We start from the raw sequence: 23,381 nt of genomic DNA on the forward strand, positions 1-23,381 counted from the left end.
TTTACGTGAAGCTGAATACATATAATTTATAAGGTAGTCCGTTATTGTGAGATTATATCTTTTTGATTTTTTTGGTATTAGAATGTCCTTCCTCTTATGAATTATAGCATCAGAGCATTATAATAATTTTTTAATATCCTTACTTGGCAAAATAAAGGCTAGCAACACAGTATTTGAAATTTTATAGACCCAAACTCCCATAAAGTTGGACAACTGCCGTTTTCCTACCTTCTAAACCATTGTCAAATTGTCAGATTTTCAGGGAGTTTATCTTGTTAAAAACTAAGAGGGAAAAGTCTGTCTGAATTATATCAAATGACTGTTTGCCTGTGTTGAGTTTAACTTTCCATCGAGTTTGGGTATTCTGTCTTTCCTAAGAGGACTTGGAGGGAAGGAACGGGTATGAGAGAATGAAACGGGAGACTACGAATCAAATTCCCAGCTGCACAGCTAACTAGACACATTTGCTTATTCTGGTTCTTCATTTTTATAGACTGAAAAACCAAGGAATGAGCAAGTAATAAGCTCCCTTTCAGTAATGAAATTCAACTTACACATATACACATAGAGCATGTGTGTACACATATAGTCATACACACATACACATACACACAGCTATGTGCACATACAGGCATACATATAGGCAACACTGGATGTTATGGGAAATTTATAATTTTTGCTAACAATAGAATATCTTTTAATCCTTATTTGAAAAGACAATGGAGGATTAACCCTTCAGGGAGTGAGTTTATTTGGGAGGGGAACCCAAACCTTGGAAATTTCGGGAATGTGTAAGAATATTGCCAATATTTGAAAGGTGAAAAGAAACGGAACCACGGCTACTGCTGGACACTGTTTATGAGGCCCAGTTTGCCGACGGTGTGCGAAGCACTCACATTTGCTGATCTGGTAGTGGCTGCCTAATCACTCGATCTGTGCGTGCAAACACAGCCGTGTGTGAAGAGGCACACAGGTGTGAGTATTCAGGAGCCTTAGTAGGGGCTCGTTTCAAACTTCATCTCTCAATTCCTGAAAAATCGAGACCCCAAAAGCAGTTTCTGAAACAAAAAGTAAAATCCCTATGGGCAAGATCACGTTTTTAATGTGATCGCCGTCCCCAGATGACGGTTTCTAGAATTTCTAAAGGCTCGGTTCAACTCCCGTAGCAACCGCAACACAGGTGGGAAGACGGCAACATAAAGGCCTGGGTGACCTGCCAGGAGAGGGACGGTGGAGGCGGGATTTGCACTCACACCTGCCCGACCACAAAACCAAGGCTATCACTGCTTGGCCATTCCAGCACTGAGTTTGGCAGAAAGCCTTCTGTGAGAGAAATAAATATATATATTTGAAAAAATAATTCTGGCTTTAATATTTGGTAGCCTCCTCTTCTCCCTGGCAGATACCATCCACAGGGGGAAACACCAGGGAGTTTTCAAAAGGGAGGGGGAGGAGTCTGGCACTGGTTTAGAAGATCTGAATCAATGACAGTCTCTGAGTTCTGACGTCCCAAATGCTCCATCCTGGGTCACCTCCCACTTCGTCGTGACAGATCTCTGCACCCCCTTCCCATACATTCCATCAGGCTGCAGTTCCTTCTGCTCATAGCTCTGGGCTCTTTGTGTGCTTCCTCCTCTCCCCAGAGTGCCGCATCCCAGTTCTTTCCCACGAGAACTACTACTGATGCTTCCAAGGCCAGTTCTAGCATCTTCTTTGGGCAGCCCATCTGCACGGACCACTCCACATAGGCGGTAATCCCCATCCCTCCAGAACTCTTGTCCTTGCATGTACCACCCTGCACTGCCGAGTCGTCCTTGTCTGGCTCTCATTCCCCGCCCCAGCAGTACAATACAATAATGCACAGGAGCTGTGTTCATCTCGGTATCTTTGCTGCACGACCTGAAAATGCCACTGCTTAATGAATGTCTATAGAGTTGCCTTGAAAACTCTTCTGCACTAAAGCCAGGAGCTACCTCGACGCCTTTCGAGACGAATGAGGATAGTATCTTGATAGCAGTTCATGGGGCCTTTTTCATCTTCAGTGGTAAGTGTATTAAGGATGAAAGATGTGCTTGCAGTACCGCGAACGTTTCTGGAAGTCACCCCAAAAGGAGGAATGAGACATCCAGCTCGCCACGCCCCGCGACAGAGGCCTCTGGGCTGGGGATTGTTTCTTAGAAAAGCCACAGCGTTTGATGGATGCCGAAATCACTGGTTCCCCTCTGCGGCGTCACGAAGAATTGTGGGCGTGTGGCTTTTTTATGTTGTATTTATTTTGTTTTACGTTTCGCAGCAGGGAGAGGATTTAGTGCTACACGATGATGTACGACTTGTAGTTGGGGAAGCGTCGTTCGCCTGGACCGTTACGGACTCACCTGTTCATCCGTCATTTTAACACTGTGCTGCAAGCCGGGAAGTAGGCGGTTTAAAAAGATTAATGCGTTGGCAGAATGTGCTCAGAGTCTCCAATGTGTGTAGACCCTCACTGCCTACTGCGTGGACTAGACTGTCGTCAAGAGAAAGGCCTAGAGCCGGCTGGTGTGGCTTAGTGGATTGAGCACCAGACTGCGATGCAAAGGGTTGCTGGTTCGATTCCCAGTCAGGGCACACGCCTGGGTTTCGGGCTAGGTCCCCCCCAGCGGAGGACGTGTGAGAGGCAACCACACATTGATGTTTCTCTCCCTCTCTTTCTCCTTCCCTTCCCCTCTCTCTGAAAATAAATAAAATCTTTATTTAAAAAGAGGCTCATTTAAACAAAAAGAGAGAGAGACTTGGAAATGCCTGCATTTGGTCATTGAATTCGAGAACGAGCTAGGCGTTTCTAAACTGAGACTTGAGAGCACAGCACTCAAAACCGCCGGCAAGAACAGCTCACGCCCTGGGCTGCATGGTCGACCTGCCCGCACTCATTAGCTGACGGAAAGTCAGAGGTGGAGGAGGGAGCGAGGGGATTGGGTGGGTCCCGGAAGGGCAGGAAGAGCTTGGCTCCCGTGAAAGGCAGGCGACCCTCCCCAGCCCAGTGCGTGGGAGGCCTGCCTGGGAGGCAGGTGGCAAATTCTACAGGAAAACAAATTATGTGAGGACTTTCCCTCAAAACCTGTCGCCCACTCTGCTTTCTCTGTCCTTTCTTCGCTGAGCACCGCAGCGATGTTACACCTGGCAGCCGTGAGCAGCCCAAGCAGGGAGCATGTGGGGGCCCGCACCAAGGGTATTTCTCAGCTTTTATTAAAATCTTCACTCACAGCAGCGCGATACCTCCCTGACTCGCCGTGATTCATCCAGGCTGACTGGCAGAAGTGATTCTCCTTGCAGGCCCACCTGAGTCTGCTGGGACAGAGCGTGTGCTTTAAGTACCGCTGTGTCCTCAACCTTTAGGGCGGCGACTGGGAACTGCCCTTCTCCTCCCTCCTATTTCCTCCCCCTCCCCCTCCCAAGCCTGCTGTGCTTCGGGATGTGTGATGTGGTAAACCAAGCCTTTGACGTCTTTAAATTCTTCGTGGGAAACCACGAGCGCCTCTTGGCTGAGATAAACCTGACATCCCCTCGAACACAGGGGGCCGAATGGGTGGCCCTTCCCAGTGCAGTTGGCCGGTTCTTCCAGCCCCACACAGCTGTGGGCTAAGATTTAATCCAGCAGCCTGTTTCTTTTCTGCTCAAGGTTTAGACCATCGGTCCTTCACCCTCAGGTAAAATCTAAGGCTCCTTCAAGTCTGCATCTCTCTGCGAGCCGCCGACACTGGGTGTCTACGTTCACTTGCTGGTCCAGATTCCACTTGCTTTTAAAAATAGCACTGAACACAGTTGCCCACACTCCGTCCTTTTTCCTCTGGCTTCCCACACTTCCGACACAGCACAAGCTGTACTGACTTCTCCATGACTGTGTATAAGGCCTGAGCTTCCTCTGCTCAGGCCTTCCGTGTCTGTGTCTCAGTGGGGTGACCAGGGAGCATGCTGCCCAGGTCCCCTTGGGTCGGACTTGCTACCTTAGCTGCTGGCAGTTCAGACAAGGCGGGAGGGCTTTCAGCTCAGTGTGCTGTGGCTTCAGCGGCAGAGGGGCCTCATGCAAGGGCCACCACCTTCCCAGGACACTCACATCCAGTGACCGACAGATTAAAGCAGGGGTTAACGGCCTCAGAACTCCAGTCGAATGTAGGCCAACTCGGGCAGGCAGTTCCATCCCGAGAGACCGTCTTGGGCGCAGCAGAGCACCTCACTCCCTTTGCTTAACGCCGCTTCGGTCACACCTGCTGCAGGGTGCTTCCCAGGTGTGGCTCTCGGCAACGTCCCGAGCACAAGGCTGACTCAAAACCACTCCTGGACAACCCGAAGCCAGCACGCAGGGCCCCACGCTCCACTTCCTCTTTCACTGCGTGATGGCCACATCAGGTGCCTTCGGAACACCCACCTGTTTCCTGCTAGAGCTCCGCAGTGAGCTCTGGATGTGAACATTCGAGCTCAGCCTGGACGTTGTCACTTGGATGGCCTTAAACCTCTTAGACTCAGACACCAAGACTGAACTCTTCCTAACCTGCCTTCCCAAGTCCACCATTGCCTGAGCTGATCCCCACGTTCCTGAGAGCAGCTGTGTGCTGAGGGCGTCCATCCTCCCTGGGGCTATCGGGGATGGGAGCAGGGAGCACCATGTACCGACAGGGAAGTCTGCTTTCTCCCTGGGCCTTCTGGTCCCCCTTACGGCCACCACACAGTACTCAGCTTAGGAGCAGCGTTTATGCTGCCTCGGTGCTGAAGGAAAGAGAGTTTCACTCTGAGTGCTGTGGGACGAGGGAGCCATTCGTTGCCGTTCTTACGTTCAGGAAATGTGAGTATGGTAGTTTGGACCCCATATGGGTAGATTCCCAGTAGGAAAACAAAGGACGGGGACTTAGCACTTCTAAGGGGAAATGACTTCTTTCTCTGAATCTCACGGTAATTTTCTTTGACTCCCGGGGTATCTCTGCTTGGAGGGCAGGGGTGATGTCCTTCATGTTTGGATCGCTAGGCGGTAACTCGCTGCTCCCCGCGTAGATTTTCAGCGTGTGCTTGTTGGTGATGTTAGTTAGGGACTCCTTGCTGTCTGTTCTCCAGGAATTGTTCTTTCACCCACCAGTAACAATGGTAGCAAATTGTGCCCCATCCTCTGTGCCACGGCTCACATCTGGGACAGCCGGGAGGAGGAGCTGCCTAAATCTGCAGCCACGTGAGGGTCCTTTCCCCTCGGAACTTCCCTGTCCTCGCAGGCCCTTCGGAGGATCCTGTGTCCTCTCCCTGCTCTGAGTGGCTGTCTCTCTCATGATGTCCCCAGGCCAGCCAACCACAGTGTATATCCAGACAACTCTGCTTCGGCCGAGCGCCCACTGATGAAAACTCTTACAGTTTAGTGCTCCTGAAGGTTGTGTTATGGGCTCAGATTATTATAATTTTTAACTTCTAATAGCTAAAGAAGTGCAGATAGACAAAATGCCATTTATTTAAATTTCACTGCCCTCAGCCACTTGCTATGTTGAAGGACTCTAATTAATCTTTCATCAGCATTGTGCTGAAAGGAAAAGTCCTATGGCTTTTATGTGGGCGGTTTGCATTTATAAGTTGTGACAAGCGGCTTGGTGCCAGGCAGCCAACAGTGATGAACAATCTTGGCAGATTAAAATGTAAATTTGATTGAAGAAAACAACCCACCAAAATGTGTGCTTCTGCATAATCTCTGATTAAATGTTACTTGTTGCAGAGCTAATGTTTCTGACATGTTCAATTACAGCTTTTGGAAGTTTCATTCCACATCACTTAATCTATTTTAAATAACTCTCCCTTTAGGCTTGAAACACAGTGGTGTATGTTTTGCACTAATCGCCAATGCAGATTTGGAAATAATCTCTGTCCAGGCTACGACAAGATTTATTTTCTATGGAGATAACAGGGCTTAAAAGTTAATCCTACAATCCTCTTTCTTATAACTAAGATACGATACCTCTGTATACCTAATTGCTATTGTCATTTATTAAAAAATGGTGGGTGGTTAAAATAATACATAGGATAAAACTTACCACTTTTACCTTTTTTAAGTGTGTAGCTCATTAGTGCTAAGCATATTCACACTGTGGGGCCGCAAAACTGTAGACCTTTTCCATCTTACAGAACTGAATAGCTATTGGACAGCAGCTCCCCAGGCCCCTCCCCCAGCCCCGCCCCCAGCCCATGACAACCGCCACTCCACTTTCTGTTTCTGGGAGTGTGACTCTCTCGGATACCTCCTGTAAAGGGAATTATATAGTATTTGTCTTTTTGCGGTTGATTTATTTCACTTAGCATACTCGTCTCAAGCTTTATGAGACAGAATTTGAGCATAAGACAACTTTTCAATGACTGAATGATTAATATTCTATTATTTTTATATATAAATATATATACAATTTTCTTTACCTGTCGGTGGACACTTGCCTATTGTCTATTGTGAATAATACTGCAATAAACATCAGTGTGAAAATATCTCTTTAAGATTCTGCTTTCGATTCCTTTGGATATATACCAAAAATTGAGATTGTTGGCTTATTATATTTTTAATTTTTTGAGGAACCTTCATTTCTTTTCCCTTAGAGGCTGTACCATTTAATATTTCCACTCAGCTATTGTTCTTTTTATGACAGGTTACATCGATTAAATACTGGCTGACACTCATAATTACTAAATAATAATAAAATACCAATAAGACAGGATTATTAGACTGTAAAATGGCTGCACTTTCAACATTTTGCCTTAGTGTGAAACAGCAGATTCAGTCAAGCGCTGTTTTGCCACAGCCTAAGTTTCCTTTCGGTTTGTGTTGGTGCGGGGATTTGGGCGGCAGCGCGCTGCTTGCTCTCCCATACACTGATCTAAATGAGCTCTCCATTTCACCCAAAGAAAATGGAGAGCTAAGGAAAATAAAGGAGAGTGCCATTTCCGAGTGGTTCCCGCAGTTAAGGAAATTAGACGTGAGCTTCTCGGGTTGCGCGTGACTGATGGCGCCCCACGAAGTGAGCCCGGCCACCTTCGGGCCATCCCAGCGACGCCCTACCCGGGGTGTGGCATCGCGCCCTGGTAAAGGGCTTCGCTTCTTACTCCGCTTCCTTTCGGAACCAGTGCTCTGCGTCACTCTGCAGTCTATCCGGCTTCACCTGGTGGAGAACACTGCCCCAAATCACATTGAAGTTCATGTTTGGTGGGGGGGTGCCGTCAGCGGGAACTATTATTATGGGTTTCCAGAAGATTCCAAATAATTTGAAGTATATAAACGCACTATGCCCCAATTGAGCTGTAGATTTAATGCAATTACTGCAAAATCCAGCAAGGTTTTTGCCTTGACCGGGTGTCTGTCGGGTGAGTAAATCCCCTCGGGGTATATCCTAGTGTCAAGGTCGGCATTTTGTAAGTTTCTGCCGCACGCGGAAGTGAATGAACAAAGGAAATGGATCAAGGACAGTGGCTTCTCTGAGGTCCCCAGAGCTCGGGCGCCTAGAGTATCGCAGCCAAATTTCAAATTTGGCCAACAGTTCCCGGACTATCACACTCAGTGAGAACACAGGGAAAGGGGTTGAATGGAACAATGGAGAGCCAGCACCACGTGGCGCCCAAGCCGCGCGGCTAATTCTGTCTCCACTAGGCTTCCGTACTCGTTTATGCACTGTGGCTTACGTGACGTCACGAGGCTGGGATCTCGCGGGAAAAAGGGTCTGGACGTCTGGGTGCGGGGCGGGCGCGCGCGGGACTTTCAAGCATCGGACCAGGTTAGCCAGCTGTTATGAGCCTCTGGGCGGACAAATACCGGCCCTGCTCGCTGTCCCGGCTGGACTATCACAAGGAGCAGGCGGCCCAGCTGCGCAACCTGGTGAGCGGACGAGGCGGGGCTCGGGGACCCGCCCGGCCGTCCCGCGCCCCGGGGACCCTGCGTTCCCGGCCGCCCCCGGAGTCGACCGAGGCTGGGAGGAGCAATGAAACAGGGGCCGGGACAGTGTGGAGGCGAGGACTGTTTGTAAACAAGGAGGGGAGGGCCGGGGATTGTCGTCTGAGCCGCGACAAGTCCCACGGGCAATGAGGAAGCCCTGGATGCGGTTACCGGGGGAGTGGAACAGGGAGAGGGGACCCCAGGTACGAAGTCGCAGAGGCAGGAGTGTGCGCCGCTCGTCTGGGACCCGCCCGAGGCCGGTGCAGCCGGTGATCGGGGCCCCGGGGACCGGGCGTGCGGGAGGGGAAACCCTTGGAGGCTTCCGATCGGGGAAGGGACGTCACTCCCCTGACGTTTGCACCGCGGATGTCAAGTTTCCTGGTGTCGAAGTCCCCACTTACATAATAGGAAGGTATTGGATTTATTCGTTTCTGAGGTCATTTCTAATCCGATAATAAAAGAGGTTGTATCCGGTTGTCCTGGAGTGTAATTCCTTATGGAAGGTTCTCCCCCTCCCCCATCCTGAAGTGGCTAATGGCCCTGTGTTGTGACAAACGGAATTTTGTGGGGAATGGACAGGGAAGAAGGGTCCTGAGAAAACCTCAGTGTATGTGGAAGCCACTTATCTGCCCCTTATCTGGACCTGAAAGGACCGTGTGGTGAGAAACGTGTTTTTGCTCAGCAGTTACAGATACTAAGGACTTTGTCAAAACAAGAGATGAAAGTCATTAGAAAAGTTGATAGTGTTGTGAGATGTTTTTTTCTCTTTAATTACTTCTACCCATACTATAGTTTAAAATAAGTCTATTATGCCTGTGTCCTTCATTTACAGGCAAATTGCATTTTCTCACAGTAGCTTTCACTTGAATTTTCTTAGACAAAGGATACATTGTATTTTATTTTCTATGACTTTTTTCTTTTTTACACAATTTGGAATAAATGTTTTGGACAAAAGTTTAATATATTCGTCTTATGTGTTAACAGATTGGCTTTTAAAAAAGCGTTTACCCATTTACCAGTGAATCTGCAATTTAACAAAACTATGAAACATTTAAAGCATAACTTTAGTTTGGGTTAGTTAGAAGTTCAAAAACAAAGGCAGCCAACATTTTCCAGGCCCTGTATTAGGGGAATAGTTCCTTTCCTCAAGACAGTTAAAATCTACTGTAATAAGCATTTCTGTTAAGATACGTATGCCATTTTTTTCTGTACTGGTTACGTACCAAACTTTCACCCCAGAAGACTTCATACGCTGAGGGCCAGATGTGCCCTCAATATCTGGATCGCCCTCGTGTTGTGGGTTGCTAAGCCCCACTGGCCCCCCAGAGCCCCCTGGGGAGCTCTGTGAACAGGTTCCGTCTTGTGCTCCAGACTGTACCTGCGCACAGGCGGGCTCTGCCTCCTGGGTGTGCACTTCCGGAGGCTTTCCCTTGCTGACACCCCTCAGCACAGAGATGCCTGGGGATTCACGTCCTCCCTCCCTCCCTCCCTCCCTCCCTCCCCCCAGGCTTCAGCAAGGATTGAGGAAAGACAGCACATGAGACTCCGGCCGGGGCACCCTTGGTGGGGGTCAGCACTGTGGTGTGTTTGACCCTGGGTCCAGGGGTCCCCCAGCAGGGTCAAGCCCAGGTGCCCAGAATGGGATCTCCATTGATGATACACTCTGCTTTCCTTTGCCTCCCCACAAAATTTTCCTTTACCTCCCCAATAAACCAGATGCTCTCAGTTCTTACCAAGGGACTGTTTTTGGAAGCCCAAACTAGGGCAGGTATTGATCTCAGGTATTGAGTCGTACTGGATGGACGGGTCCAGTGATCAGCCTTCCGTTTTGCAAAGGTCTCTGGGACGCCCAGGTGGTCAGCGGGTGTGGGGGCACACACTTTCCAGCGTGTGGTGGCGTAACAGGCGGGGCCTGTGCTAGGTATGTAATTAGGTAAAGTTAATGCCAGTGGTAACTTTTTCAGCATCCAGAGGTAGTTTAAAAAATCACTATGTGCACACTTGTACACACGCATATGTATTTGAAGTTCCATAGGCAGAGATGCAAAACATGGATACTTAAGAAGTTTGATTCTACCTAGACTCTGGTTGTGCAATTAGGGAAAATGCCTTGTGTTTCTTTTCCCAGGTGCAGTGTGGGGACTTCCCTCATCTGTTGGTGTACGGACCCTCGGGTGCTGGTAAGAAGACGAGAATTATGTGTGTTCTCCGGGAGCTGTACGGCGTGGGAGTGGAAAAACTGAGAATCGAACATCAGACCATCACAGTAAGCACTTCACTGTGAGGCCCTCCAAATACTGGGTTGGCCAGAAAGTTTGTTTTGCTTTAAGTAAAAATACAATAAAAAACACCGTTTTCATTTTAACCAATAACTTCATTGAACAATGTACTCACCTTTTTGTTCCACTACCTTCTGCCATCTTTCCGGCAACTTCATACTTCCATCTTTCCAAAACTTTATCTTTTTGAGCAAAGAACTGTTCCAGGTGTCTCTGCAGTCTTCCAGGGAGTTGAAATTATTTCCATTAACAGAATTTTGTGAAGACTGAAATAAATGGGAAACTGAAGGTGCAGTGTCTGGTGAACGCGGTGGATGACTCAGAACTTCCCAGCCAGGCTGTGACAGTTTTTGCCTGGTTGTCAGAGAAACACGCGGTCTTGCCTTATCCTAATGGAAGATTCTGTGTTTTCTGTTGACTAATTCCGGACGCTTTCCGTCAAGCAGTGCTTTCATCTGGTCTGATCGGGAGCAGTGCTTGTTGGAATGAATTGTTCGGTGTTCTGGAAGGAGCTCATAGTAGAGGACTCCCTTCCAACCCTTCCACATACACATACCGCCTTCCCTGCATGAAGACCGGCCTTTGGTGCGGCTTGTGGTGGTTCATTCGCGGCTTGTGCCCACGGTCTCTTCCGTTCCACATTACTGCAAAGTATCCACTTTTCATCACTTGTCACAATTTGTTTTAAAAATTGAATGTTTCCGTTACATTTAAGTAGAGAATCGCATGTGGAAATATGGTCAAAAAGGTTTTATTCACTTAACTTATGTGGAACCCAAAGCTGAAAGCGATTAACATAACCAGGCTGGTGCAAATTATTTTCAGCGCTGGATTTGGATATCTGGAGTCCGTCGGCAGCTGTCTCCCGCGTGGTGGAACGCTGATTGTTCTCAGTTAATGTCGATTTGATCACTGTCAACTTCAACTGGTCTACCTGACCATGGAGCATCGTCCAGCGAGGAATCTCCAGCACAAAGCTTCACAAACCCCTATAGACACCTTCGATCAGTCACAGCCCCTTCTCCACACACTGCACAAGTCTTTTCTAGCATTTCAGTTGCATTTTTATCTTTCTTGAAATAATAAAGCATAACATGCCAAAAATGTTGCTTATTCCATCTACAATATTAAATTGGCTACACAAAATTCACCAATTTGGATGTTTTTATTTAATGCACACTGGTATGACAGCTGTCACATACAATCTAACAAAATTGTTTTGAATGAAGTTAAAGACAACTAAGTGCTACTAGAGCCATCGTGCGGAGAAAACGTAATGGACGTTTTGGCCACCCCAGTATCTACGATGGCACATACACACTAGTACACTCCTCAGTTGGCAGGAAACAAAGGCGTGATGTAACACCTACTGCAGATGGGGGCTGCTGGGGCAGAGTATTCATTGCCAGGGGAGCAGGGGACTGAACTTTGTGTCGGAAGGGAGGCTGGTTATACACACACATGAAGGTTAGAAAACATCCCCTTCGATCCAGCAAATTCTTTACTGAGAATCTATCGCATAGAAATGAAAGTGCACAAGACGTGTGCAAGGGTGTAAATCGTGCAATTGTTCGAGAGGCAGAAGGCGGGAAACGACGCCCGCCAGTGTGGCCAGCGGGCCTGTGTTGTGGGCTGAAACGCAGTGTAACGCCCTGTCGAGGTTGTCTGAGAGGGGTTGCCCAGGTGTTAGGTAGAAAAGCAAACCAAGTGTGCTTGCCTCTCACTGTTCACCAGGGACACTGACACTGTGGAAACACAGAAGTCCACGCGTGTTTATCTTGCTGTGTTACGGAGGAGGCTTGCGGAAGGACACAGGCAGGTGGTGCGCAGAGGTGGTGCATTGACACCGGGGAACGGTTTGGAGGTTGCTGGAGGTAGACAGAAAGCGGCATCTGAGTAAAAGCAGACTGTGTATGACATTTGTATAAAACATGTTTATCTGCATGGTAGTAAAAAGAATGGGTTAATGAAGTTAAGACATTAGTGGTGATTCTCTAAAGTTTTATTTCAGTAAGCATAAATTGTTTATTTAATTAAAAAATCAGTGAACTACAGAAAAGAGGAGAAATAGCCAATAATTAAGTGTTAAAAAACGTCTATTTCTTTGTCCACAGACTCCATCTAAAAAGAAAATTGAAATTAGCACTATTGCAAGCAATTACCACCTTGAAGTTAATCCCAGGTAAGCTGCTACTATGTAGAAATCAGCATCTTTAGAATAGTGTCGTTTACCCTTTTTTTTTAAAGAGCAGAACTCTTTCTTAAAGAAAACTCGTGCATGAAAACACAGAGCATAAAACAGATCAAAGCGAAGCTGCCCTGTGTGAAATAGCCTAGAGCCCTCTGCCGTGCCTTCTCTCTGAGACGCCTCATTCACATAGTTTGGTAACTACGTTTCCTTGCTCTGCAGATCTCGGTGTTTTACAGAAAGTACATTGCCTAGTTGTGAAAATATGCAATCGACTCATTCCGAACTGTTGAGCAAAGTGTGTCTAAAAAGTGGGTAATGTCTGGAGTGAGCACTTCACACGGTGAATTTGGGTAGCCACACCTCGGCCAGTCCTTGCTTTCAGTTTCTCGATTAGAGGGTGTTACTGTGGTCCAGCCAGCACTTGTGTCCTGTGTTGTGAGGCGGTGAGATTGGGGTCTTGCTGGGGGACGAGTGGAGGACATGTGCCACGGGGGGAGGTGCTGCCAAAGCAGATGGCGTGGGCACGATTGTGGTGGCAGCGGAGTTGGTGAGGCTTCGGGCCTCGGTGAGGCGTTGGTGAAGGAGAACAGAGTCGGGGGGCCGGGCAGAGATGCTGCGAGGGCCTTGGCTCAGACAGCAGCACCTCCGCTCCGGGACTGCGGGACGGGAGGGATGGAAGTGTGAGCCCGTCTGTACCAAGTGTAAGGCCCGCTGATAAAAGCTTTGCGTGGATCGTTACGTCGGGTCCTCAAAAGGACCCTAACAATACCACCACTGTTTTCCCTCACGTCAAAGAAAATGAAGAGGAACAAGGTTGGTGGGAAGGGGCTGATCATGGAGGTAGAGAGTGTTCATTCCACTGACAAAGGGAGATGTTTCAGATTCTCGGCTAGACAATGATCGTGAACAGACGCTCGGGGTTTATTGATCTGGTAACAGTGCATTGAGAGAGCCTTGGTGCCTGGGGAAGTGAAGCTGGTGGCTCTGCCCTCTTCTCGTTGGGAGGCCCCTGTAGCCAGGGTGAGCTGATGGGTTTTGGGTGTTTGGGGTTGACGTTCAGCCTAACTTAACCGGGGGGTTCATGTTGGGTGGTGAGGCACAGGCTTAAGTGCTAAAGCAGCGCGTGGGTGTGAGTGACGAATGACAAATGACGCCTGTAGTAGGTCAGTGGCTCCTGGAGTCCTGACTGGTGTCCCAAATGCCCCCCCTCGTGGAGGGAGTGAGCACAGGGCTCCTGCTGGGGGCAGACCTGTCTAGACTGGCTCGCTCTCAGATCTCTGCGGTTTTGGTGATGGGGAAGGAGAATGGGGACTTAATTTGTTTCAAAGAGTTATTTTTATATTTTGAGTAATTATAGATAATTAAGAAATTAGTTGTAACTGATTAGTAACTAAAGCACGTACAGAAGTACTGAAGTAATTAACAAACTTAATTACTAGTTGTTGCCCTTTTTAAGTAACAGTAAACTTAAAAGAACATATTTAGTGTTTTCAGTTATGTTAATTAAATTGTAATTGAGTATTGGAATATTGTTGGTATTTTTAATGACCCTAAAATATCTCAGCTTTAAAGTTTTGTGACTGTAATTAGCTATTACTAATTTTGATTAAAATTGTAACTACTTAAGATCCTCAACATTTTTTTTGTAACATTAAGAATAAGGGCGTAATACTTGGAAGTTACTTGTATGTGTATGTATAATATAAAATGTGTATGTTTTACCCCCAACTTGTGTTCACAGTGATGCGGGGAACAGCGACCGGGTGGTCATTCAGGAGATGTTGAAAACGGTGGCGCAGTCCCAGCAGCTTGAGACCAACTCCCAGAGGGACTTCAAAGGTGGGTGATGGACAGAAGTCTCTCTTCATTAGCAGACGCTCCAGTTGTGAGGGGTGCGTCCGGGAGGAAGTGAGGGCACTTGTGCCTGTCACCCATCTGTTGACCTTCTGTTCTAAGCCAAGCAGCAGCTCCTTTTTGGGGCGGGGAGTCTGGAAGCCAGTAAGAGAATCGTTGATTTCCAGGCTCACGGAGTTTGTAGAGGGTTCAGTGGCATTGAATTTTGGTGGAAAGAGACCTATTTATGCTACTCGTTGGTTATTTTAGAACTAGATGAATAATGAAAAACACTTTATTTAAAATAAGAGATTAAATGATTTGGAAATAAGTGTTCTTAGGACCAGAGTTACGTGTTTGTTATCAAATATTTAAATAAAAGGAAAGTTAAAGCCAGCTCCAGTCCCATCCTGGAGACAGTTACTGTAGCGCATTTGTCGTTACCCCGTGTCAGTTCCGTGCCCGCGGGTACGTGCTCTCCCGGGAGATCTGGTGATCGACGTGCCTGGCACGCGCCAGCGCTGCGGGTGGTCCTTCCCGGTCTTTGGCAGGGCAGTGAAGAAGATGGGGTGGCTGTTTTGTAAGTGATGATTTGTTTCTTTGGCTCATTGCTCCTTTTACATTTTTGTGAATTGCCTGTGTGTATTCCGGCCTATTTCTTATCTTTCCCACTCAGTCTGTATTTCAAAATAATTTATATTTACTTTCTTGTTTTTGCTACCGTAAATGGAGTTTTCTTATATTTGCCTTTTTATTTACATATATGACAGCTATTGATGTTTACGTCTTAATTCTATATAATTTTAGTAAGAGAATGTTGTTAAATTCTCTTACTGTTCATAGCATTTTGGGTTTTTCAGATACATATTCCTATCCTCTGTAAATACGCTCGGTTTTTCCTTTCCAATTCGTGTGGCTTTAGCTGCTCTCCTTGCCCTGTTAGCGCAGCAGCCCCTCCGGTGCGGTGGTCGGCAGGACTGGGAAGGGCCTCACGGTTGCCCTGTTGAGTCAGCTGCTGGTTCTGCCCCAGGTCTGTCTGTTGGATCGAGGTTAAACACACCCGTCGTTTTCTCTTCTGTGGGGTGCTTCTGACATGAGTGTGTGTTGAAGTTCTCACACGCTTCTTTTGCATCCATGAATGTGTGTTTATGGCTTTTTTCTTAGTTCTGTTAGAGTAACAGATTGGGCGCACTGCTCTGCACGTCGGGAGGAAACCCGGCTTGGTCGTGTGTTGACTGTTTAAGTGAGCTGCTGTTTTCTGACTGCCAGCTGCACTTTCGTGCCCCCTGGTTCTCTCCTTTTGATTGGTGCTGTTTGGTCACATTCAGGGGCAGTCTCCCTGTCTCTGCTTCTCCTGTTGTGCTCAGTTTGGACCCCGTTTCCAGACTTTCTCCTCGCTCCGAATACCGGTGTGGGAGGGTGCTTCCTGTCGTGATTTCCGTCCACTGCTCTGTCACACTCACGGCCCCAGGGTTCCTTGTTCTCATCCGGGGGTGGGTCCCGGTAGATGTGGGTCTCAGGTGGCCCTCGCTGCTTCCCAGTGTGCTCTTGAGGGCCATGCGGGTCCTGCCCTGGAGGCCGTGAGGGACGGGGTGGGTCCCAGCTGCTTCCTCCCACCCTCACTTGTTTGGCTGCGGCTCTCAGGTAGAACTTGTCACTGAGGTTTGGTGTGGACGTGGTCCACGGTCTTGGCATCTTTAGTGCTGTCTGTCTGTACGGAAAGAGTCACACGCTGCGGTGCTACCACTGCATCTTCCAGAAATGCAGCGGCACCTCGGTACTTGTTGTTAATTCGTTGTGATGAGTGGCGTGCAAGCCACGAGTGACGAAGCGTTCTCTTGCGGGATGACTCACACGCTGCAGCAAGTGTGATGGGCGGCAAGCAAGCGCCCAGTGCTGAGACGTGTTTTCCTGTCAAAATGCGACGGGTGCCGGGCATGACGAGTTCTGAGGCTGGCGAGGGCCGTGGAGCCAGTGTGATTTGGTGTGATGAGCACTGCAGCTGGCTTCCGTGTGTGCCCACATACTGTTCCTGAAACTCTTCGGGCCGTTCTCGGTCACAGCCAGGTGGAAGCCCGCTGTGCGAGCAACCCACACCTCTGTGCCTCAAGAGCTACGTCTCTGCTAGTTGTTTCCCGAAGTGTGTTCCTCATGGCGCTGAGATTTACGATGTTCCACAGCCAGGTCCTGCTGATGTAACATGTTCCGGGGAAATGCAGCACCAGACATCCTTGCTTTGGTTATTTTTTTTTAGTGCATAAAAATAATAAAAAGGCTGCAATGAATTCTGTAGCAGGTAACTTCTTTAACTTCATTTAGCCTAGACTTGCTTAGGCTCATTATAGAATTTTTAAAATAAAAATAAATTATTTTCACTATACCTATAACTTCTGTGTCTTTGCCAAAGGCAAGAGCAGTATACAAGGGTAATTATTTAGGGTTTGACGCGAACACTGAGGAGGAAGGAGGAGGCAGATGCTCAAAGCTCATGTGGTCTCTCCCGGTCTCAGTGGTCTTACTGACGGAGGTGGACAGACTCAGCAAGGACGCGCAACACGCCCTGCGCAGAACCATGGAGAAGTACATGGCCACCTGCAGGCTGATCCTGTGCTGCAGCTCTACGTCCAAAGTGATACCGCCCATTCGCAGCAGGTGTCTGGCGGTCCGCGTGCCCGCTCCCAGCATCGAAGAGGTAAGTCACGTCACGCGTTCGGTTTTGTAAGGACACAGCGCAGCGTCTCAGAATTCAGGGATATGTCTGTCCTGGGTGCTAACGATTAGTAGACGCACCGACCAGTATATACGAGGCCTGTCCAGAAAGTATTGTGTACTGTGAAAACACATTTATTGAAGAAGATGCAAGAAACACTGTGCATAGGACAATGACGCCGCAGTCCCCTTCAAAGGAGGCACCTTGGGACCTCACACAGTTCTCCCAGTCGCTGTCAGCTGCCATATTTTCCTGAATCTCATCGATGGTCTGAAATCTCTTCCCTTTCAAAGGAGATTTTAGTTTTGGGAACAGCCAGAAGTCACAGGGCGTCAAATCTGGGCCACAGGAGGTGAGTCACCTGGGTGGTTTGATGTTTCACCAAAAACTCTGCACGAGACGTGATGCACAAGTGGGCGTGTTGTCCTGATGAAGCTGCCAATCACCAGTTGCCCATAGCTGCGGCCTTCTGAACCATGCGAATAGTTTCCACAGAGGAATGTTTGAGCTTAATGCAAAATTGGACGCAGGTTCATTGCTCTACTCAGTCATTTTGAATGGGACGGCCACACAGTACACACACTCGCTCAATGACATCTACCACCCCCACTGACCAGTACAGTGAAGTCGTCATTGTTCACACATGCGCATTCCAGCCCATGCTCCTTGGCTGCCAGGTGACGCTGATGTCACGCAAATCGTTCTCATTATATTAGTAGTGGCTGGACTTTTTCCAGACAGACCTTGTATAGTAGTAAATTCCAGGTGCCAATATATGAAAAGTATTATTTTATTTTATCTTTTACTTTAAACAAGTAGATACTGTGAGTTTTACTGAACTAGGGAAAGGTTAGTTATTAGTATCTTCTACCTCACCCTGATTTCGTTGACTTTGGAAGAGGCCTGAGTACGGGAGAAGTAGGCTTGGCGAGGAGGCAGTGGGCTGCCGTGTGTGGAACTCGGCTCCTGGGTGTGCGGAACTTGGCCCCGGGGCTCTCCTGGGCGACCCTGCCCTTCTGCTGCAGGGCCAGCTGCTGCCTCTTCCTGACAGCTGGGCTAGACCCCTGGCTTCCTGCTGAGGGAGCAGCGGGCTGGGGGAGGAGGGGGTGCTGGCGTGGGGTGGGGGGTTGGGTCTATAAAGATGTTGTCAACAGAGATGTGGATATGCCGTTTGAAAGGTGGCTCGATTTTGTTGCCTGCTTTATTCGTAGATTTGCGACGTGCTGTCTGCTGTGTGCAAGAAGGAAGGCCTGAGCCTGCCCCCGCAGCTGGCCCGCAGGCTGGCCGAGCAGTCCTGCAGGAACCTCAGGAAAGCCCTGCTCGCGTGCGAGGCCTGCCGCGTGCAGCAGTGAGTGTGGCCACGCCCCAGCGCAGCGCAGTGCGTGCCCGGGCAGGGGCCACTTCCACCTCTGTGACCGTGTCTCTTCTCGCCGCGTAGGTACCCCTTCACCGCAGACCAAGACGTCCCTGAGACGGACTGGGAGGTGTACCTGCGGGAGACCGCCAACGCCATCGTGAGCCAGCAGACCCCACAAAGGTAGCCGTGCGGGGGGGCCCTGGGGGCGGGGCCTCCCAGTGCTGCTGCTGTTCTGGGGGGGCTGTCTGCGAGCGCTGTGTGATTTAGAGTTGTAATTGAATCTTCAGTCTAGATGCTGAACTTGGAAAGGAAAGGTAGGGTGTGGTTTTGGAAAGTCTGTGCTTTAGAATGGTTGGTGCGTGGCGTCGTGGCTCTTACTAGGCTGTGGGCAGTAAGTGTGGAACATGCACGTGAATTAGAACACATGTTGGAAGTTTCAGGTGTCCACGCTTCCCTGTGGCCTCTGGCACTGCGCCCTGGGACGGGCGGGGCGGCTGTGTTCCCCACCGCGCTTCTGTCTCTCCTGCGCTCTGGGCAGTAGCATTGCAGTGCGGGTCAGCCTCATGCTCCTTTGTCACTCGCTGATCGACCAGTCTTCAGTCTTCATGACACTATTCGGGACGTGGCGGATAACCCTGAACATGAGGGTTGTCTTCCAAAAGTTTTGTTTCCAGCATGAACTGAGGTTAGGAGAAGCTTCTGTGTGTGTGTGTGCTAAGTGTGATAAGCCATTTAAGAAAATGTCTGTATTTGATTGTTTAATTTTTGGGGGAGGCCAAAGAGTTCATTTGCTTTTTTCCGTACAATTACTCTAGTAGCACCTTAGTTGTCTTTAACTTCATTTGAGACAATTTTGTAAGATTCAGTTGTGACAGCTGTCATATCAGTGTGCATTTTTTAAAAAAAAACGAAAATTGGTGGATTTTTGTGTAGCAGTTTTAATATTGAAGATGGAAGAAAATAAGCAACATTTTCAGCATATTATGCTTTGTTATTTCAAGAAAGGTAAAAACGCAACTGCAGTGCAACGTAAGATTGGTGCAGTGTGTGGAGAAGGGGCTGTGACTGACCGAACGTGTCCAAAGTGGTTTGTGAAGGTTCGTGCTGGAGATTTCATGCCGGACGATGCCCCACGGTCCGTAGACCAGCTGAAGTTGATAGTGATCAAATCAGGACATTAATTGAAAATAATCAATGTTCTACCACGTGGAAGATAGCCGACACACTCAAAATATCCTAATCAATAAGGTTATTGGTGAAAATGAAAAGTGTGCCTTATTTTACAGAAAAAAACTAAGTGGACTTTTGGCCAACCCAATATAAAGTAAAACAGGACAGTAAGTACTTGGAAAAATTACCTGTTGTTTTTATCAAAAAATATCACTACGTATGTTTTATGTAGGCTCCTGGAAGTTCGTGGAAGACTCTATGAGCTTTTAACTCACTGTATCCCTCCCGAAATAATAATGAAGGTAACTGGGTTTCTCATCTGGAACCTTTTATACGCAAAGTTGGGACTTCGGGTGGGTGGTCACGGGGCTTTGTAGTCCTCAGATAACACGGTCCCCGCTCACCCAGGTCATTAACTCAGCAGAAGCTTACTGAGCCTCTCCCCTGTGCCAGGCACCGTTAAAGGAGTGCTGAAGGAGACAGGAGGGGTTGTCCCTCCCAAGAGGGGACATTTTCGTGGGAGGGATGGGAAACAAGTAAAGAAGCAGGAGGGTTTCAGCTTGTCAGAAGGGCTGCGAGGGAAGGCCCAGGGGAGCTGACACTGGGGAGCGAGCGCTGGACGGTCAGCAGTAGCTGCGCTGGGGGGGTTCCGTTTCAGCGGAGACTTGGAGGTTAAAAGGAGGGGCCGTGTCCCTGGCTGGGGACAGGCAGCGTCTGGGCTGTGTCTGGGCCCTGGTGTGCTGCAGGCACGGCGTCCGAGTGGGGCCGTCGGCTCCCTCGCGAGAGCAGTCGTTGGGACGTGCAGGGGGTTTGTTTGTTTGTATTTACATGGTAATGTTCACATGAAAAACTTCAGGTGCTGCCAACTGTACAAACAGAGTGGAAGTCTACCCGTTCATTCCCATGAGGGTTACCCGGTTTGGCGAGCTGTGTCCTGGCCACACAGAAATGAGTGTGTGTGTGGGGGGGGGTGGCGTTCACACACTTCCCGGTGCCCTGCACTGTGTTCTCGTTCTCATCGCGCGTGGACGTCAGGGTTCACTCTCTCGTGGCGGGAGGGGCTCCATTGTGTAGCTACAGCTGGTTGGTTTTTAACATGGCCCCTAGTGGTGGCACTCGAGGTTGTCTGTGGGTGCTTCTCACAGTTCATGATGCCATTGTAAGCATCCTGTGTTTACACCTTTGCACCCTCGTACATTTAAGTATCCGCGATTTGCTAGGTGATCACCCCATTTTACATTGTACAGAAGGCACACAATCCTTCGCTTTTGGGTGAAGACTCCCAGTCCACGAACAAGAATTAAGGATGTCACAAATAAAAAAAGAACATATTGAGGATTTACTTCTGTTTTGAAGGAGAGAAATAAAAGCTTGTTTGACCAACGCTTTTTAAAGGATGACTGTTTTAATTATTAGTTGTCTTTCTTTAGGGCCTGCTCTCAGAGCTTCTGCACAACTGTGACGGGCAGCTGAAAGGGGAGGTGGCCCAGATGGCCGCTTACTATGAGCACCGCCTGCAGCTGGGGAGCAAAGCCATCTACCACTTGGAAGCTTTCGTGGCCAAGTTCATGGCGCTTTATAAGAAGTTCATGGAGGACGGCCTGGAAGGCATGATGTTCTGACACTCGTCAGTGATTCTTCCTGTTGTGTCTCAGTATCCGCCTTTGCGGTCCGTGCCCGTTGGCGGGGCTGCAGGTGAAATAAACGTGACTTCCCTGTGTCCTATTTGTGTCTTTTGTAATAATTCCTCTGTGAACTGTTCACCGTGCTTCCCGACGCGAAGCACTCCCAATGCTCCCGTGCTGTGCCTTTAGTCTCCTGCTCGGCCAGAACTAAATCCTCAGGGCCTGGGCGGCAGACCCCCGTGGTCTCACCTCCCAGCTGCTGGAGGGCGTCTACACGGGACAGAGCTCTGAGCAGGTTCTTTCATTTGGGGCAACTACGCCACTGCGGTGAACTAGAAGGTTTTAAGTCTAAAAAAGTGGAACTGCCTGGATGAGGAAATCAGGGAACCCTCTTGTAGCAGTTTGTGCCAAACAATCAGGAATTGTTTGATTAACAGATACTGCTACTCACAGAGAAATGTAACACAGGTTTCGCCTTACTGGAACCTGGTCAGATCAGGAGAAATGATGGTTACTTTTTGGGGTTAGGGGGACACTAGCCAGGCCCCAATTACCTCTCAGCCCTGGGAGCCCCCCACATGTGGAGGGATATTGGTGTTTTAACAAGAACTGGGAAGGTGAGGTTTGGATGAGGTAGGATTTTTAATTTGGAGAAAAGAAAAGTAAAAATAATACTAGAATTATCTTTACATGCTGAAAGTGGTGTACTCGGAAGCGTGAGTAGTCCTACAGTTTGTGTTTCTTCAGAGCAGCGCTTCTCAGAGGGACCCCTTGGACCAGCACCAGCATCACCTGGGGGTTCCCGCCTCACCCCAGTGTTGCTGAGTCAGAACCGGGGGCTGAGCCTCGGCTGTCTCTGGGTGGGGCCACCCTGGGGCGGGCAGGGGGCTAATGCACACCTGAGCGTGAAAACTGCTGCTGGAGAGTGCAGGCTCAGAGCCAGTGGGCGTGGGTGGGAGAGAACGAGTCCCACGAGAAGGAGTGCTTCCTACCCAGCAGCTCTCCTTAGTGATACAGACGCTTGAGCGCCCCCTCTGGACGGAGGTGTTCGGTGGAGGACGAGATGCCAGGCGCTGCTCTGGCTCTTTAGACATTAAGCGCGGAAAGCCTTACAAACCCACGTGCTAAGTGCTACCTCTGTCCCATGTGAAAAGCAGTTGATTTGAGTCACTGTTTTCCGAGGACTGGAGCTCCAGACACAGACAGACTGCTGAAGGGACCCCACTACCGAGTAGAATAAGAAATTGGGGGGTGGTTTTGTTTCATAATTGAACTTTGCTCTTAGAACTTTTAACACTCAGAACAAAACGGCTTTAGTTCCCCTAGATTTTTTTCAGTGTAACTTCAACCTTTATGGGAATTTAATCTCTGGATTTTATGATCTTTTGGATTGTGGAAACTTCCTTTCCTGGAGCATCTCTTTTATTATGGAAGTATCTTTACGATGACAATCTCAACCAGAACCTCTGGCATGCTTCATTGCACAGCATGCCTGGACCCGATTTCGAATGGAAGAGAGAATAGCAGATACGCTTTCCGCTTTCAGCATGGCGTGGGTCGTGGTTGATAGATGGAGTGCATGCTGACCCACTGCACATTCTTCCGGGAAGACGGTGTGTAGGCCGCCTGCTGCTGGACCCAGGGGGAGACCCAAGAGCAGAGATTGGTGGCAGGAGCCACCTCATGGAGGTGGGAGCAGAGTCCTGGGGCCGGCAGCTGCTGCTGTTGCTGGCCCTGGACTTCCTGCTGAAGCCCAGTGGGGAAAGAGCCTGAAGGCCTTAGGTGGGGGTGGGGCTCACCTCCTCCCCCTCCTGCTGCTGTGTTCTCTGAAAGCCATTCAGCTCCTTGGGACTCCCGGCTTCCGCCTGCTTCTGCAGCGAGGCTCAGCCTGAGTGCCCTCAGGAGGAGCATCTGGGCATGCTCAGCGGGCACCCTTTCTCAAGGGGCACTGCGTTCTCTGTCACTCTGCCCCGGGCCTGCTCTGGGGCGGTGTGGCCCCGCCCAGTGGAGCAGGCTGCCCTGCCCCACAGGTCCCAGTTAGGGGTCCCAGCCCAGAAGCAGGCCTTCCAACTGGACTTCTGTCAGATGCAAAAGGGATTTTCAGAGGCTTTACTTTTCTCTTTTTTTCTTTTGCGTCTTTAATTTTCTCATCTGAAGTGCAAATCAATTCACCAAATAGTTATTCAGAACCAGCGTTCCTGGGGTGGACCTGGGGAACACAGAAATCACATCACACTGGACAGTGGTGCTTCCGTACAACATTAGGAAAATATATGCATCATGAAGCCAGCAGCACGA

At 49.0% G+C, this 23,381-nt stretch overlaps 1 protein-coding gene across 1 annotated transcript; it reads left to right on the forward strand.

Moving 5' to 3' along the window:
* Nucleotides 1–7,688: 7,688 nt before the first annotated feature.
* Nucleotides 7,689–21,178, forward strand: RFC3 (replication factor C subunit 3). Its single transcript, XM_053916814.1, has 9 exons — nucleotides 7,689–7,861; nucleotides 10,047–10,184; nucleotides 12,312–12,379; nucleotides 14,130–14,227; nucleotides 16,732–16,913; nucleotides 18,143–18,279; nucleotides 18,370–18,468; nucleotides 19,691–19,760; nucleotides 20,889–21,178. Exons 1-9 carry the CDS (start codon nucleotides 7,775–7,777, stop codon nucleotides 21,078–21,080), a joined length of 1,071 nt encoding a protein of 356 aa, XP_053772789.1. The 5' UTR covers nucleotides 7,689–7,774; the 3' UTR covers nucleotides 21,081–21,178.
* Nucleotides 21,179–23,381: the final 2,203 nt, after the last annotated feature.

This window comes from Desmodus rotundus, chromosome 13 (genome assembly GCF_022682495.2).
Source record: "Desmodus rotundus isolate HL8 chromosome 13, HLdesRot8A.1, whole genome shotgun sequence".
Lineage (NCBI taxonomy): Eukaryota > Metazoa > Chordata > Mammalia > Chiroptera > Phyllostomidae > Desmodus > Desmodus rotundus.